Source organism: Epinephelus moara, chromosome 19 (assembly GCF_006386435.1).
Source record: "Epinephelus moara isolate mb chromosome 19, YSFRI_EMoa_1.0, whole genome shotgun sequence".
In the NCBI taxonomy this organism is placed as follows: Eukaryota; Metazoa; Chordata; class Actinopteri; order Perciformes; family Serranidae; genus Epinephelus; species Epinephelus moara.
The window spans coordinates 39,260,648-39,275,445 of record NC_065524.1 but is presented as its reverse complement, the minus strand read 5'-3'; the positions used below and the strand labels follow the sequence as shown (position 1 = coordinate 39,275,445).

The 14,798-nt window shown below is 39.0% G+C and overlaps 1 protein-coding gene across 1 annotated transcript; it reads right to left on the bottom strand.

The window, feature by feature from the left end:
- Positions 1 to 3,034: 3,034 nt before the first annotated feature.
- On the bottom strand, positions 3,035 to 14,720 carry LOC126406791 (high-affinity choline transporter 1-like). Its single transcript, XM_050071293.1, has 8 exons — positions 14,408 to 14,720; positions 13,510 to 13,623; positions 11,187 to 11,342; positions 10,033 to 10,181; positions 7,129 to 7,272; positions 6,111 to 6,264; positions 4,337 to 4,554; positions 3,035 to 4,087 (listed from the first exon to the last, which is right to left on the bottom strand). Exons 1-8 carry the CDS (start codon positions 14,589 to 14,591, stop codon positions 3,536 to 3,538), a joined length of 1,671 nt encoding a protein of 556 aa, XP_049927250.1. The 5' UTR covers positions 14,592 to 14,720; the 3' UTR covers positions 3,035 to 3,535.
- Positions 14,721 to 14,798: the final 78 nt, after the last annotated feature.

The following is a 14,798-nucleotide window of genomic DNA, read 5'->3' as shown; positions in this document are numbered from 1 at the left end:
GGGGGGGGGGGGGGGGGTCCTCTGAGGTTGAATATCTTGTTTCAAGCAGAAGCATAAAGGTGAAACTACTAGTTAGTTCACTAAACATGCACAGTCCCATTTTAGAGGATGGAACAGCAAATTTTTTGCAAACTCAAAGTGAAGTTCCCACAAGCAAGACCGTGAAACCCTACAGGTAGGAAATCTGAATTTCTTAACATGGCTGTGCCACTAAATTTGCAGTGTTTTGTAAAACTACTAAGTGAGTCATGTACATCGTACTGTTATTCTGTACTGTGGATTTTACTTTTTAAATTCATTATTATGGCTCTGTTGTAATGTTAAATATATTATTATTAAGGTAAGTTAGCCTGGATAAATGTGTTAGCTAAATGTCTGTTGCTCTTGACCAGGTTTGATGCACTGTTGTATGACCAGCAGGTGATGCTACATCTATCCTGGTTGTTTCACTTCATCACCACCCACCACGTGTTATCTGTGAGTTGTGACTTGTTTCAAGAATTCTACACAAAAAAAAGTGAAATATGGCAGAAGACATCAAGCAAATTACATCACGGTGTTAGTTTAGTCTGGTCCAGAACAAAAACAATAAGTCGGCTTTAGTGATGTCCATGTGCTTTTACTGAAAGCAAAAGCAAATTAGTATCTCTCCTCAAAACTTATTTTGATAGTTCATCCCTTTTTACAACCATTTTTTATTGCTCAAAATGAAATTCTGCACACTTATCTTTATTCAGCTCACCTTCAGAGAACAAACACAAGAGCAGACCTCCAGAATGAGAGAAGCTTTTACAGATTTTTCATCTGTTTGAAAAGAAAATCTTGTATATTATCACACATTCACAAAACATTCGGTGCAGCTAATCCAGACCCCGTTGTAGTCAGAGTTTGTGCATTTAGTATTTGTAATATCGCCTTTTCTTCGCTTTTTGAAATACAGACATTTTCATGGACGTAACACCTAAACTATTGCCTTTTTTTTTCTACATCAACTCAAAAGTTTTAATAGGAAAGTACTCATAATTCTTTACATCCATCTGATGCTGACACATTTCTGTTTCTTTTTGATTATAGTTGTGCCAAAACATGTACAGGGCTTCTTGCTGAGGTATAAAATCTTGTGAAACATTTAAACCATCGTGAAACAGTAAAGCCCTCAACTCAATTCCAGACAACACAAATACTGTATAAGCAAATTGATTAATGCAATAGTAATCTGCTCTCCACATTCACCATGCTGGTACTGCATACTCAGCTTTCTCATTCCCATCCTCATCACCAACTTAACCATCAAAGACACAGGAAGCAGCAAGATCAAAGTCCATTTGACAGCAACACTTGCCTGTGTGGTCTTATTATAGAGGACCTTTATCTCAGTCTGTGTTAGTCTGTCCTGTGGGACGATTGTTCCACTAGAGCTTCTGGCACACAAGTCAAGAGCGAGATGTCATATCTCATATATAATACCACACTGATATATTGTAACTTGACTTAGATTGACACGGACATCAGGGAGGAGGAAGGGCAGACAGTCCGGGCATCTTTCAAAGCCCCGGCATGCCACACAGCCCCATATTGAATTATCAAGCAGAGGGTGGTTATTTTTGTGTGTCATCCACATGTATCGTAGGACACATATGGACACACGTGGACCCAGATTAAGTCCTGTGGAGTTCAACAAGTGAAGGCTTTGATTCCAAAACTTATTATATCCATGATTGGCTATATATCCATACAGATTTGGATATTTTCAAACACATATGCATCAGTTATTTAATTACTTAAGACTTCAGTATTAAACTGTTAAGTGCATACTTATGCTAGCAGTCAATAGTGAAGACTGGGTACTTTTTTTGTGTAAAGTGTCAGCACACTGAAAATGTTGAAAGGGAATTTCCACTATTTGTTAACTGTAGGTCTTATTTTCATATTTGTATCCATATATTTTACTCAGTATCTCCACTGTAGAGATTAGGGAGAGGCAGAGCAAGAATTACTTTGACCAGAGAGAGGAGCAAAAGCCTTTACGTGTCAGTGTTTGACACAATGTGCGTTGATTTTAAATCAACGCACATGTGAGGCTCCTTCTTTTCTACCGTTAATTAAAACCAGAACTTCCCTTTAATATTTAAGACATTTGCTTTATGATGCTTTACACTGTGAATTTATAATGAGATTTTTTTAAAGTGATCTTTCTGCTATATTGTGTTTAAAACATGAAAACTGATGTAAAAACACATGTCACATTGTGGATATTTCAAGTGCAAGACTCCATTTACCACAGCCTGACAAGAAACCTCTAATAATATTTCAGGAAAATAATACAATAGTGTACATGTGTGAAGAAAAGAATGGGCAGGACAAATCCAGGGGTGTTTTAAATTAAATGATTATATTAAATAATTTCAGGTCACTGAAGCCCCTTTGCCTCCATATAATCTGTTTTGCTCAGCCCTGAGTACAGCATAATTAAATCCATTGGCCTCACCAGGTTAATAAGGCAGCTCTGCTGGATATTCTACACACTCACTCAGCAGTGGTGCTGCATGTCAGCAGTACTAACCACTGGTCATGCCTTGGTTTCAACATTAACAATACTTTACTGTTGACAGACATTGTTTTTAAATGCTAAACCCTGCTATAAAGTCAGAAACTATACCAAAAGACAAATACTGTACGATCAAATATAAAATTACCTTTTAAAGCATGGGTGGGTTATCTCATGAGCCGAACAGGCACAATCCCAGGGGCCCAAAGGGTCCAGTGAGCCTCTATATTAAGTGACTTTTATTAATATTTGTCTTTGGAAATTCAAAGAGCTCAGTCAAATACAGGGATGTCTTATTCATGTTTTTTTTGCTCCTGATCTCAATCCGAGTCTTTCACTACTGAGTACCTGCTAATACCAAGTCTGATCTGATATTTTATTGTATTTTTTATCGTTTTTTTCCAACACAATAGAGCTGCATCATGCATACCAACGGTACAGTAAGCCCACATCAAAGTCTGTAATATATTTGACTCTGCACAGCTCTGCTTTAAGAAGATATGACCTTCATCACAGGTTTCCTTTAATGGTTTTTTATAGAATTGTGTGCACCTATAGCATTGTGTATAATACATGGGAGCTTTGAGAAGGGCTTAAACAGTCCTCCTTCAGCTCCATGAACAAGAAACTAAAGTTCAATCAACAACAGTACTAATAGTTAATGTGCAAAATGTTGCTCAAAAAGACGTGAAACAACTATAACGATTGCATTCCTGGTCAGGGTGTGTGTGGGGGGGCGTTTTATATTTTGTGCCCAGGGGTCTATTGTCTTAAAATCCATCAATGAAATGCTCTTATCATAACAAAGAGCATAGGTGTGATGTTTTTTTGTTTTTTTTTTAATTTATGCTGTATATAAAAGTATATAAAAATTCAAAATATATTGTACTGTTAAAATTATGTCATTACACATTACATACATTTGTTCTTAAACCAGTCCATACTGATGTAAAATGTATAAAAATGTATTTTAAATGAGGGTTTGACTTAACATGTTGATTCTAACATAGGTTCACACACTTCATTGTTCTCATGTGGTTCTTTTAAATTCTCATTCTTAGTGTCGGATTTGTCGCCATCTTGTGTTTGTATAGAGTACTGAGTCTTTACATTAAAAACATCCCATTTCTCAGGAAGCAGGCCTCTGTTGAAGAGCAGAGACGCCAGGTAGGAGAACAACAAGATGGCCGCCACAGAAGAGAGCATGCAGATGGTCCTGATTGGAGAGCGCTGGACATAAACGCCTTTTACCAGAGTGCATCCTGGGAATTTGATAACAGGTGGTATCCCAAGCAGAGGCTCCCCGCATAACACCCGCAACAGCATGCCTGTCACGCAGCCCAGCACAGCCCCATAACTGTTGGAGATGCTAAAGAAGAGGACACAGACAAGCTGCGGCAGCATGAGGGTGTAGGTGAGGTCAGATCGAAGCATCCAGATCATCAGGACACTATTGTCCAGGAAGGTGAGAGAGGTACCGGCCAGACCCACCACCACCACTGAGATCCGAATCACCCACTGGATCTCCCGCTCTGACGCCTGGAGGAAAGAAAATAAACAACAGTCAGGATCTGTGCTTTTCTTTTTTTTTCTGATGGCCCATTTTTGTGAAAAAAGAGGTAGGTAGGTCAGGGACACATTGTTAAATCAATACTTTGAAAAATCTACATTCCATCAAATGAATGCCTCTAACGTGTGTTTAGGGATGTCTAAATGGATGAGTAACACTTTTTGTCTCTTATTGTGGAGGAGCCCATCACCTCCCCTCACTTTCCTCATCTTCCTCACCAGTGGCCTCAGAATGTTCCTATAGATGTTGGCGGTGAAGATGGAGGCTGCAGACAGCAAAGCAGAATCAGTGGATGACATCACAGCAGCGGCCACTGCCCCAATACCGATAATGGAGATGTAAGTTGGGGTAAGGTGCTGCAGTACGATAGGCAGGACGAGTCCGGTCTCGTTACGTGCAAATGGAGACGGAGAACCATAAGAGGTCATGTTCCAGTCTAAGGAAAATGAAGACAGTTTGACAAACAGGTAAGTGAGAAGATAGTGATAAAAAAGCACAACCCCAATTTCGAAAAGGTTGGCACACTGAGTAAAACGTTAATAAAAACAATGCAATTATTTGCATATCTTTTTCACCTATATTCAATTAGGTACAGTACAAAGACAAGATATTTGTATGTCAAACTGATAAACTTTGTTTTTTGTAAAACATACACTTACTCTGAATATGATGCCTGCAACATGTTTAAGAAAAGTTGGGACGGGTCAACAAAAGACTGGGAAAGCTGTTGAATGCTCAAAAACATCTGAACCATGCTACAGGTAAACAAGGTTAATTGGTAAAAAATGATAGTATCATTTAGAGGTATGAAAGAGGTGCTCTTGAAAGGCTCAGTTGTTCACAAGCACGGATGGTCACTTTGTGAAAAACTGCAAGGGCAAACCGCAAAAGCAACCTTTCTCAATGCACAACTGCAAGGAAATTGGGGATTTTGCCATCTATGATCCATAATATCATCAGAGAATCTAGAGAAATCCGCACATAAGGTACAAGTCTGATTTCATTGTATAAAGAATACTACATCAGGCCTCTGGAGGCAGACAGAGTGTGGAGATGGATTAATAATGTTCTACTTCTGGTAAGACTGGAGATTTTCTCATGAAAGATTCAACAGATAGCATATTAAGTTTCAGGCTGAACTGTTGAGGATACAACAGATTGTATCTTTCAATAGACTGTGATTTGAACACTTTGGAAAAACACAGTAAACACAGTTCATCACTGCATCTACAAATACAGGTTAAAGCTCTACCATGCAAAGTGAAAGCAATATATCAACAACATCCAGAAATACTACTAACTTCTCTGGGCCAGAGCTCATCTGAGATGGACTGATCCAAAGTGGAAAAGTGTGCTGTGGTCCATATTTCACATTGTTTTTGGAAATTATGGATGCTGTGTCCTCCGGGCTAAGAAGAAAAGGACCATCCAGATTGTTACAGCGCAAAGTTCAAAAGCCAGCATCTGTGATGGTATGGGGGCGTATTAGTGCCCATGGCATCATGGGTAACTTGCACATCTGAGAATTCACCATGAACGTGGAAAGGTACATAGAGGTTTTTATTCTGGCACAACAATGCCAAGCCACATTCTGCACGTGTTACAACAGTGTGTCTAAAAGAGTTCAGGTCCTAGACTGACCTGCCTGTATAATACCATCATAAGCCTCAGTGACATTGACAAGTGCATCTGAGACGCTGAATACTTTCTCTATTTTTCTAAATCTAATTGTGTTAAAATTATGATTAGGCTAAAGATTTTATTCAGTATAGTGATTCTAAGATGTTCCCTCATGCACTGCACAAGGTTTAATGTGTTTCACTTTAAGTCAGTTATTTTTAATACTTTTCATACTTTGACAGCTCTGCAGACTAATTGTAAAAAATAACTAAGCCAAGTTGATCAAAGGGAGGTAACACTACATATTTGTGTTATACGTGTTATACATCCCAAGTGTTGGATTTTTTTTAGCCAGTCTTTTATTCTCTCTACCTGTTGATGCAGCCACTGCACCAAGGAGAATGGGAGGGATGCCTAATGTGGGAACGATGAAAGCAGCAGCGAAGCAGGTGATCTTGGCTGTTGCCGAGGAAGCAGCTGACAGTGTCCTCTGGTGGAAGTTCTGAAGACCCAAGTTCCCCAAACCCTTGGGAGAGACATAGGACAAACACAAGAAGAGGGAGGAAAATGAAGGAGGAGAGGTAACATTTTGATTTAGTTTTAGTATTTTTCTTAAATTAGTTTTATATTTTTCTTATATTACACAAATAAAACAAGAGAAAGGATATGTCCCCTCTGACTACCATCTCTGTTTTGATTAGAAAAACTCGTCACAACTGGGAAACAGCAGGCAAAGTATTTTTTGATCCGAATGAACACAAGAGTGTTTGAGGATTCTGGAAATCCTCTCAAAACTGTGGAAAATAAGACTTAGGTTTTAGAAAAATATTTTGGCAAAACAAATGATTAGCTCTTTGACCTAAATATAATAAAACACAAGAGGCACAAACTGGCGCTGGAGCAGCTCGGTCAGAACTTCACCACTTGAAGAGCTCTCAGGAGTGCTGGAAGATAAAGTCCTTTAGTTTCCTATACTCAAGCTTGTTAACATATTTAGCTAGATCTCTGTACAGAGTTTAATGATTAACAGCTGACCTAAGATGCAAGTTAGATTAGTTAAAGAAAATTGAGGATAGCTGTGAAAGAACCAACTACTTCAAATGCAGGAATTTGCATTTCTGCAGCTTCTATGTAAAACATGAAACTTAAGGAGAATGTTTGTATAACACCTGCAGTGCACTCCACTTGATTGCACAAGAAAGATCGCGGTCTATTGAAAGATATAATCTGCAAAAAGTACACTTGGATCCTCACCAATCCAACCTGAAACTTGATATGCTGCCCATGATTCAATCAAACAATGAAGGAAAGGACACCCTTATCCGCAGTCTTGAACAAACTTCACCTTTGACATCTATTGAATCTTCCATGAGAAAATCTCCAGTCTTACCAGAAGTAGAAAGTTATCAATCCATCTCCAGGCTCTGTCTGCCTCCAGAGAACCAACCCATGGAGACTGGAAGGTGTAGTTGTAGGCCGTCTCAGTGATGTCCAACACAGCAGGGCCCATCAGAGCGAAGGGGACGCACAGCCACTACAAAAAAACAAAGACCCTCAGCAAACTTAAGTACACTTACAACCAGCCCTTCTGCCCATCGACAAAGGAAGAATGTTAGCTGGCAGGTTTGTTCAATGAAGATAAACTAAAAAAAACTGTTTAAGGGCACAGATTGGAAGCTATCCAAGCATACATTATGCAGAGGTGGGGTACCTGTACAGTTTGTCAGTCTTTTTCAGCATTCACGCATACAGACCGACAGACACATTCACACCTTAGTTTCCAGTTCACCTGACTGGCATGTGTTTGGACTGGAGAGTCCTAACCACTGAGCCACGGTTGCGCCATCTAAGACTTTTCCTGGACACATAAAGATTCCATCATCAGGTCACACAATGGCTGAACAATTAAGAGTTTTAGTCCAAAATAAGATTGTTTATAATGAATGAAACCTTCATTCAAATTTAATAGCATCAAATGTAGACTTTTAAATAACACGGCTAAAGCTGCTTATGTAAATCTTAGAGTTAGATGAGGAGGTCAGTACCACTCTGATATCTGTGCATTTAAGTGAGACTAAGCAACATTTGCTTGACAGTGGCCACAACAAGTGAAAATTATGAATATTGCTAAATGCTTAAATAAGTGCAGATGAGTCACAAAGTCAGTGAACTGAGTCAGTAATTCAGCTAATAGAGAAATATTTACCCAAAGGCAAACATTAGCCATCAGAAACTACTGGTCATAACAGGACAAGTAAGGCTGCTGCATAGCCCAAGTGTATAGAAGTAAGGAAGGGTGTTTATTTATTGTGTGTGTGTGTGTGTGTGTGTGTGTGTTAATTCCACTTTTCATTTGTTAAATAAAGAACTGTTATTTGTATTTTTAAAAGTGACATACTCTAGCTTTTAGTATGGGGGAATTAGCCTAGCTTAGCATGAAGAGTGTAAGCAGATGGAAACACTGAATTTGGCTCTTTCCAAAGTTCATAAATTCACCTACCAACACCTCAAAACCTCACAAATTAACCCGTGTCTTGTTTAATCTGTACACAAACAGAAATATAGAAAAGACAGATTGTGATTTAACAAAAAGTTGAAACTATGTAGGAGCAACAGCTGCCCCATGAGGATGCCAGGCAACCAGCAGCAATACATGTACTGAGCGGGTAAATTCTGTTGTTTGTAAAGAAAGTTCAACATAGTATGTCACTCTACCTGTAGCCGCAGATTGATGTTTTTACTTTTCTGTTTTAAAGGTTAAGTATGTAAGATTTGGGGGGATTTAGTGGTATCTGGCTTCGAGGACTGAAGATTGCAACCAGCTGAATCTTCTCCCTGTAAGAACTCCTTCAGTGTTCATTGTTCAGGAGGTTTTTACCAGAAGCCAAATAATCCTAGAGGTCTCCTCCTCTCCAAAACAAACTGACCAGGTGATTTAAGCCAGTACAAACACTGACGAAAGCAGTTTCAAATTACAAATCAGCTGTTTTCCTTTGCTATTTGGCACGTCTAGCCTAGCACCTGCTACTGTGCTTACCAATTTCATTGCTAACTTATGTGCTCACCTTATTTCTGATTCAGATGTTTAGGAGGTTTTTCCTATAAGTCAGATTATCCCCAGAGGTCTCTTCCTCTCCAAAACAAACAGATCAGGTGATTTAAACCAGTAAAAACACTGAAGGAAGCCATTTCACATTACAAATCAGTGGTTTTCTGATGCTGCTCCTCGCAAGTATATAAAATTAAATTAAAAAAAATTAAATTAAAAAAATGCGAATACTGATTGGCCCTCTCTGGAGCCAGTGTTTGTTTATTCCGTTCTTGGCTACTGTAGAAACAAGGTGGTGAACATGGTGATTGTCACAAACAAAGACCTGCTCCCTATGTATATATAAAAGGCTTATTCTAAGGTAATGAACACACAACCATCTACCATTCGTCATTCAATATTTTCAGGTGATTATACACAAAAGAAAACCTACTTATTATATTATATTCTATTTCTGCCAATAAATTACCCTAAATACTACACACTGGACAAGACACAACTAAGCAACAACCTCCAGGGCTGAAATAATAAAGCAAACAGGAAGTGCCAAAGACTGCACTACCTCGAATGGCCACTAGAGGCCGACTCAAAAAGCAAGCCAGTTCTCACTGTCCCCATGTTAAAATGTCCAACAACCAAGCAGGTATAAACATGTTTATATAGCTAATTTCCCTGTTTATGACAACTGTACTTGGGGGTGAGTTTTTATTCAACTCACTCTTTTAAGTGTTATCAAGGCCTGAAGTTAGCCATAATAAAGGGAGTGGCCAGTTTGACAGACAGGCTCTCTGCGAGGCAATACCACAGTCTGTGAAGCAGATCCACCCCTTGCTCCTCCACACTCCACGCTTTTGTTCCCAAAATAGTCACTTCTGGTTCCAAAAATTGAAGATGGTGACAGCCAAAGGGCCAAACTTGAGGGAGTCCACAAACCAATGGGTTATGTTGTTATGTCACGGTGGCTATGTCTATTAGTTTCGTACAGTCTATGGACACAACATATTATTTACTGAGTAGCTATTTCCTTTTTCTTCCAGTCCTTATACTAAGCTAAACACCTGCCGGCTGTTCTGGGGTTAACACACAGACATGAGAGTGGTATCAGTATTCTCATCTAATCCTCATAAAGAGAGCCAATAAGTATCTGTCCTTGAAATGCTAAACTTTTCCTTTACTCCTCTTATTATCCATGACCTCTAGGAATGCCAGGGAATACATTACGATCCAGGAGAAGCAATAACTCACCAAGCTGATGAAGATAAGGATGAGCTGTATGATGTCTGTGTAGGCCACAGAGTAGAGACCTCCCATCAGGGTGTAGGTAATGGCCACAGCCGCAGAAATCCAGATGCTCACAGTATAGGACAAATTCAGGATCACACTCATAGTTACACCTGTTAAATACATGCACATTAATCTTTTACCCACGCTGGCTATATACACTCGGTTAGGTATTTCAAATACTTGTGAGCATGTAAAACCCTTATGTTGACCATTACAGTCATGTAATTTAAAAACACCAAAGCTGTTTAACTCACCTTTAATAGTCACCTAAAATATTGAACATTAAGACAATATAAAGTCAAATATAACTTTATAATTCAGATATTTTGTAGAAGATTATTTAGCCAGAAGAGCTTAACCCAAGAATAAACACTTGTAACCTGCTTTCTTATTCAGACTGTTGAACACAAATGCAGCAACCAAGGAATCTTTAACTCCACTGGGTTTAACGGGATGGGTGCGACAGGATTTGGCTATATCTAATCCTTATATAAATAGTTTGCCAAGGGAAGGTTTGCACATAACATGTTCTTTTTTTTATCAGTTGCATTAATAAATTACACAGAGTCCCACCCTCAAGTCTGGCATAGTTTCTTTATCAATTCACCTGATAAGGTAAATGTACCACTTGTCACAGGAGCTTGTTTAGGGTGTTTAACTGTTGGCAGAATCCTAGTCAAGATGAAAGTTTTTATTTCATGTTGTTATTTATGTTAATGTAGGTATTAATGTTAATGTAATGATGTGACATTAGATGATTTTAAATATTTAATAACAGTTTATCAGCAGAAATTACACAACATAAACATTTGTTTTTGACAAGAATCACTTCAATGTTACTTGATTGGTTGCATAAAACTGAAAAGTGATAAGAGATCAAATCTAGGAGTCAGTAGCGTTTTCTTTGTCTCAATGTTTGATTATTACAATACACCTGTGATTACTGTCTTGATTTAAGATCTTGTTCCTTTGATCGAGTTATTTCAGAGCAACTGTACAATTAGACAAAGGCTTGTGTTTCACTCAACACCTCAGCAAAGAGCTGCGATCAACAGCTGCTCCGCTGCCAGGGTCAACATACGAGTATCAAATGCATCACACCCACACATTCTTACCTAATCCTATGAGTGTTCCTGTTACCCACATAATCTCTGATACGAGTGAGGCCAGAGACAGAGCAGCCGTCGGTACTTTTCCATATTTGATCTGGAAAGGATCCATCATGGTCACATACTTATTGTTTCTCATCGGCTCGGCAAAGAACAGGCCACCTTAAAGATCAAACAGAGAAATAGGGAGATTTAGATTTATTGGCTGACAGTCATTTGTCATGCAAATGTATAATGTGGTCAACATTCAGCTTTTGAATTAGATAACAGCATTAATTTGTATCATTGACCAGATTTCTAACTATAATTGCTGCTAGTATAAAACTTATATTTCGTGTTTAAATATTCCTAATATTCTCCTTAAATTTCCCCTTTAGTAGTCTTAGCTTTTCAACAGGAAACTGTTCAGATGCGGATTAATCTCGTCTCATGAACCGAGTTTGATGGGAAATTTCACTCTGAATGTATGTGATTTTCTATGTCAAATGGAGCCTCTGCTCTTTACCCCTTAATGTGAGTGTTTTACTCCCTTAAGTACAAACTACTAAAAAAAACACCTCCACAATAAAACACTGCACATATAGGCTAATAGACAAACATTTTCAATATGCAATCACAGTAAATGTATGACCACACTGACTTCAGCGTACATTCATCAGGGATTAAGAGGATAAATTTTTCTTTTCTCATGTGACTTTCATGTGGAAGAGGAATGTTGTTTTTCTCTGCTAATCTCCAGACGTAAGGGAAGTTGTGTTAGCCTGTTGTGTTGCCTTTGATCAAAAGATATGACAAAACCTGAATGTTGTCATATCCTAGGGAAAAAATCCATCCTCTTGTATTGTTACTGCGCACCGGACTTCACTACTCTGTGGTGCATTTCAGAAGTTAATTTATGATGAAGTGCTATAATTTATTGTTTTCAGTTTTTCCTAACCTGCCTCGTCTGCTTTAGTAAGTGATTTCCTACATTTCCCAGGAGGCCTTTCAGCAGTTACCAGAGGAAAGGAACCCATACACAGTAAACATTAAGTAGTGATAATGTACGTCAGACTTCCAAGCATAAATAAAAAGATACTGATGCCTAAATAGTCCAATAATAAAAACAGATTAAGGAAACTATGTTTTCATGAACCAAAATGTAAAAATGTGCATGTCTCTGAATGTCTCTGAAACTAATGACCAAAATTCAATCAGCCTCAGCTGTATTTGAGTTAAAGCAAAGGTCTGACAGGCAGGGCTGAGCCTGACAAGCTGAGAATAAACCCAACGTGGCTGTTTTTCCGTGCCTTCTAAAACAATTAATTTGACCATTGCAAAAACATTTCATACGAGTATATTTAAAGTCTGGTTAAATGTAAGCAACTAAAGCTACTTAGCTGAGGTTTAAAAGGTCTGGTAACAAGATATTTGTTTAATTATCATGGACTTGCCTTGGTCTTTTTTTTTAAACTTAGACTTTTGTAGGTCTCTATCTCCAGTCTTACATAAAACCGTCTTTGGCTTTGATTGAGTCACGTTTTTATAATCTTTTTTTAGCCTTTCTTGCCCAGGGTTGCTGGTTGCTATTGTAGCAAACTCAAGAGGCTGCTCTGCTTCTGTCAGTTCCCCATAGAGACAAAATGTATTCAAATTTACAGCGGCAGGTGATGCTTATGTTCCATATAATGTTGTTACCATTTAACAAGCAAGCATCCTCATTTTAGGTGTACAAGTTGTATGCACAGATAAGTGAAAATATGTCATACCTTAACATTGTACCATTGTGCCATATGATTGTATGTTTTATTTTAACAAATACTGCCACATTTCTGCTAAAGGTTCCTCACATTTTAGGTTGTTCTATTGAAAGGACTGTACTGGGTGATTGAAGATAACAGTGTGAGGAATATTCAGTGACCACTGTTTGTTGTAGGATATTTTTGGACTCTGACTTGACCCCAATTTGAAATCAGCTGAAGTGGTCCTGACTGGAGCCCCATCCCTGCCTTTGCAGCAGAGAGGAGACATTATTCACATGATCACAAGACATCACTTGTCAGTAAAATATAAAAATAGGTTGTTTTAATTATATGAACCAACAAGAGATGCTGTTGTTTTTGTAACGGGGTCAGTCTACCCTCAGGACAGGCTTTACATTTTTGCCCTGCTACTGATAACGATCCAAGAATAACAAAGTCCAGTTTTTATCCATCTAGTGTGGTATGTAATGAGCATTACAGCCTTATGGGGCCACTACTGTGGCTGTACAAAATGAAGCCGTTGACCCTGAACTCCCCAGCTCTACCTGTTAGTGTTACAGGACTTTAAAAGGAAACCGAAACCGTACCTATGATGAAGCACATGGTTGCTGCGATAGGCATCACGGCCCAGATCAGTCCCATGGAGGGGTTGTACACTGCCTCTGCTGTGCCCACGATGAATCCACCTCCAACCCATGTAGCTGTTTACACACAAACAGATTCACATCCATTACAGGCAGAGGACAGTGGCAAGACGGTTGGCTGGTGCTCCTGCCAAGTGTCCACGTGCCTGTAACCTGAGCACAGGAACCGGCCTGTCTGCTGTAACTTTAATAAGAGATCAAATTTGAGTTGGAATTTAGTGTAAATTTAATGACCAATTACTTTAAAACAAAGATGTCCTGAAAGTTGTGTCACCGTGTGAGCTGGAACAAGGAATTTGGGCTGAGAATCACTATTATACAATATGTGAGAAGTGTGCATGCGGAAGGGTAAAGCAGAATTTAAAAAAAAGAAGAAAAAAAAAAAGAAATCCCTGACCCATTTCCTCCTTTATTTTACATTAATCTTATTTCAAACCACATTAACAGATTTATTTAAACAACGGTGCTTTCCTGATTTGAAACCATTTCTATTGTTACACCATCAGTTATTATTAGAACATTAAAAACATGCATTTTATAATTCCTCGTAGCCTTAAAACTGTAATCCGGCCCGCTAGGATTCATTATTCAGTCGTCGGTGTTATAAAATAAATTGTGAAACTGCGCTAGATGCGAGTGTACATTTTGTTTTCTTCTATTTTTGGCAAATACAGGATTTTAAGGCAACGTGAGAAATCGAGTCGAGGATAAAAAAAAGATCGCATGCGCACAAAGGGCCACTGATGAAATAAAATGAAGCAAAAATATATTTTTAGAAGACAAATAAAGGACAAAATGACTCCCCCGTTGTCCCCGTTATTCCGTTACCGCAGCTACTCGCCTGTCATGGTGAAGATGCCGACAACCAGGTTGATGCCCCGGTTGCCCAGCAGAGCCATCTCCGTCTTATTCCCCTGGCCCTTTTTGGCTTCCTTTTTGGACTTGAAAGAAGCCCAGATGCCGATCCCGAGGACCAGCAGGTAGAAGAGCAGCATCACGGCCACGCCGGGGATGTTGAGAGCCATGATGAGGCAGCAGGATTCCGACTGAAGGACCGAAGCGTCTGCCGGGCTGTCTGGATGATACAACACATCCCTCCCTGCTGCTACATGAGCAGAGTCATGGAGGAATCGCTCTGAAGCTCAGTGGAGGCGTCTGGAACTGCATCCGCAGCAGCAGTCAACCGTCAAGGTGAAACACACATCCTTTCACCAGCGTATTATATGTTCATT

Coding starts and splice junctions, on each gene's coding strand:
- LOC126406791 (XM_050071293.1), bottom strand. CDS start 14,591: ATGGCTCTCAACATCCCCGGCGTGGCCGTGATGCTGCTCTTCTACCTG. Junction 10,182..11,186: donor AGGAACACTCATAGGATTAG/GTAAGAATGTGT, acceptor TGTATTTAACAG/GTGTAACTATGAGTGTGATC. Junction 6,265..7,128: donor TTGATAACTTTCTACTTCTG/GTAAGACTGGAG, acceptor GTCTCTCCCAAG/GGTTTGGGGAACTTGGGTCT.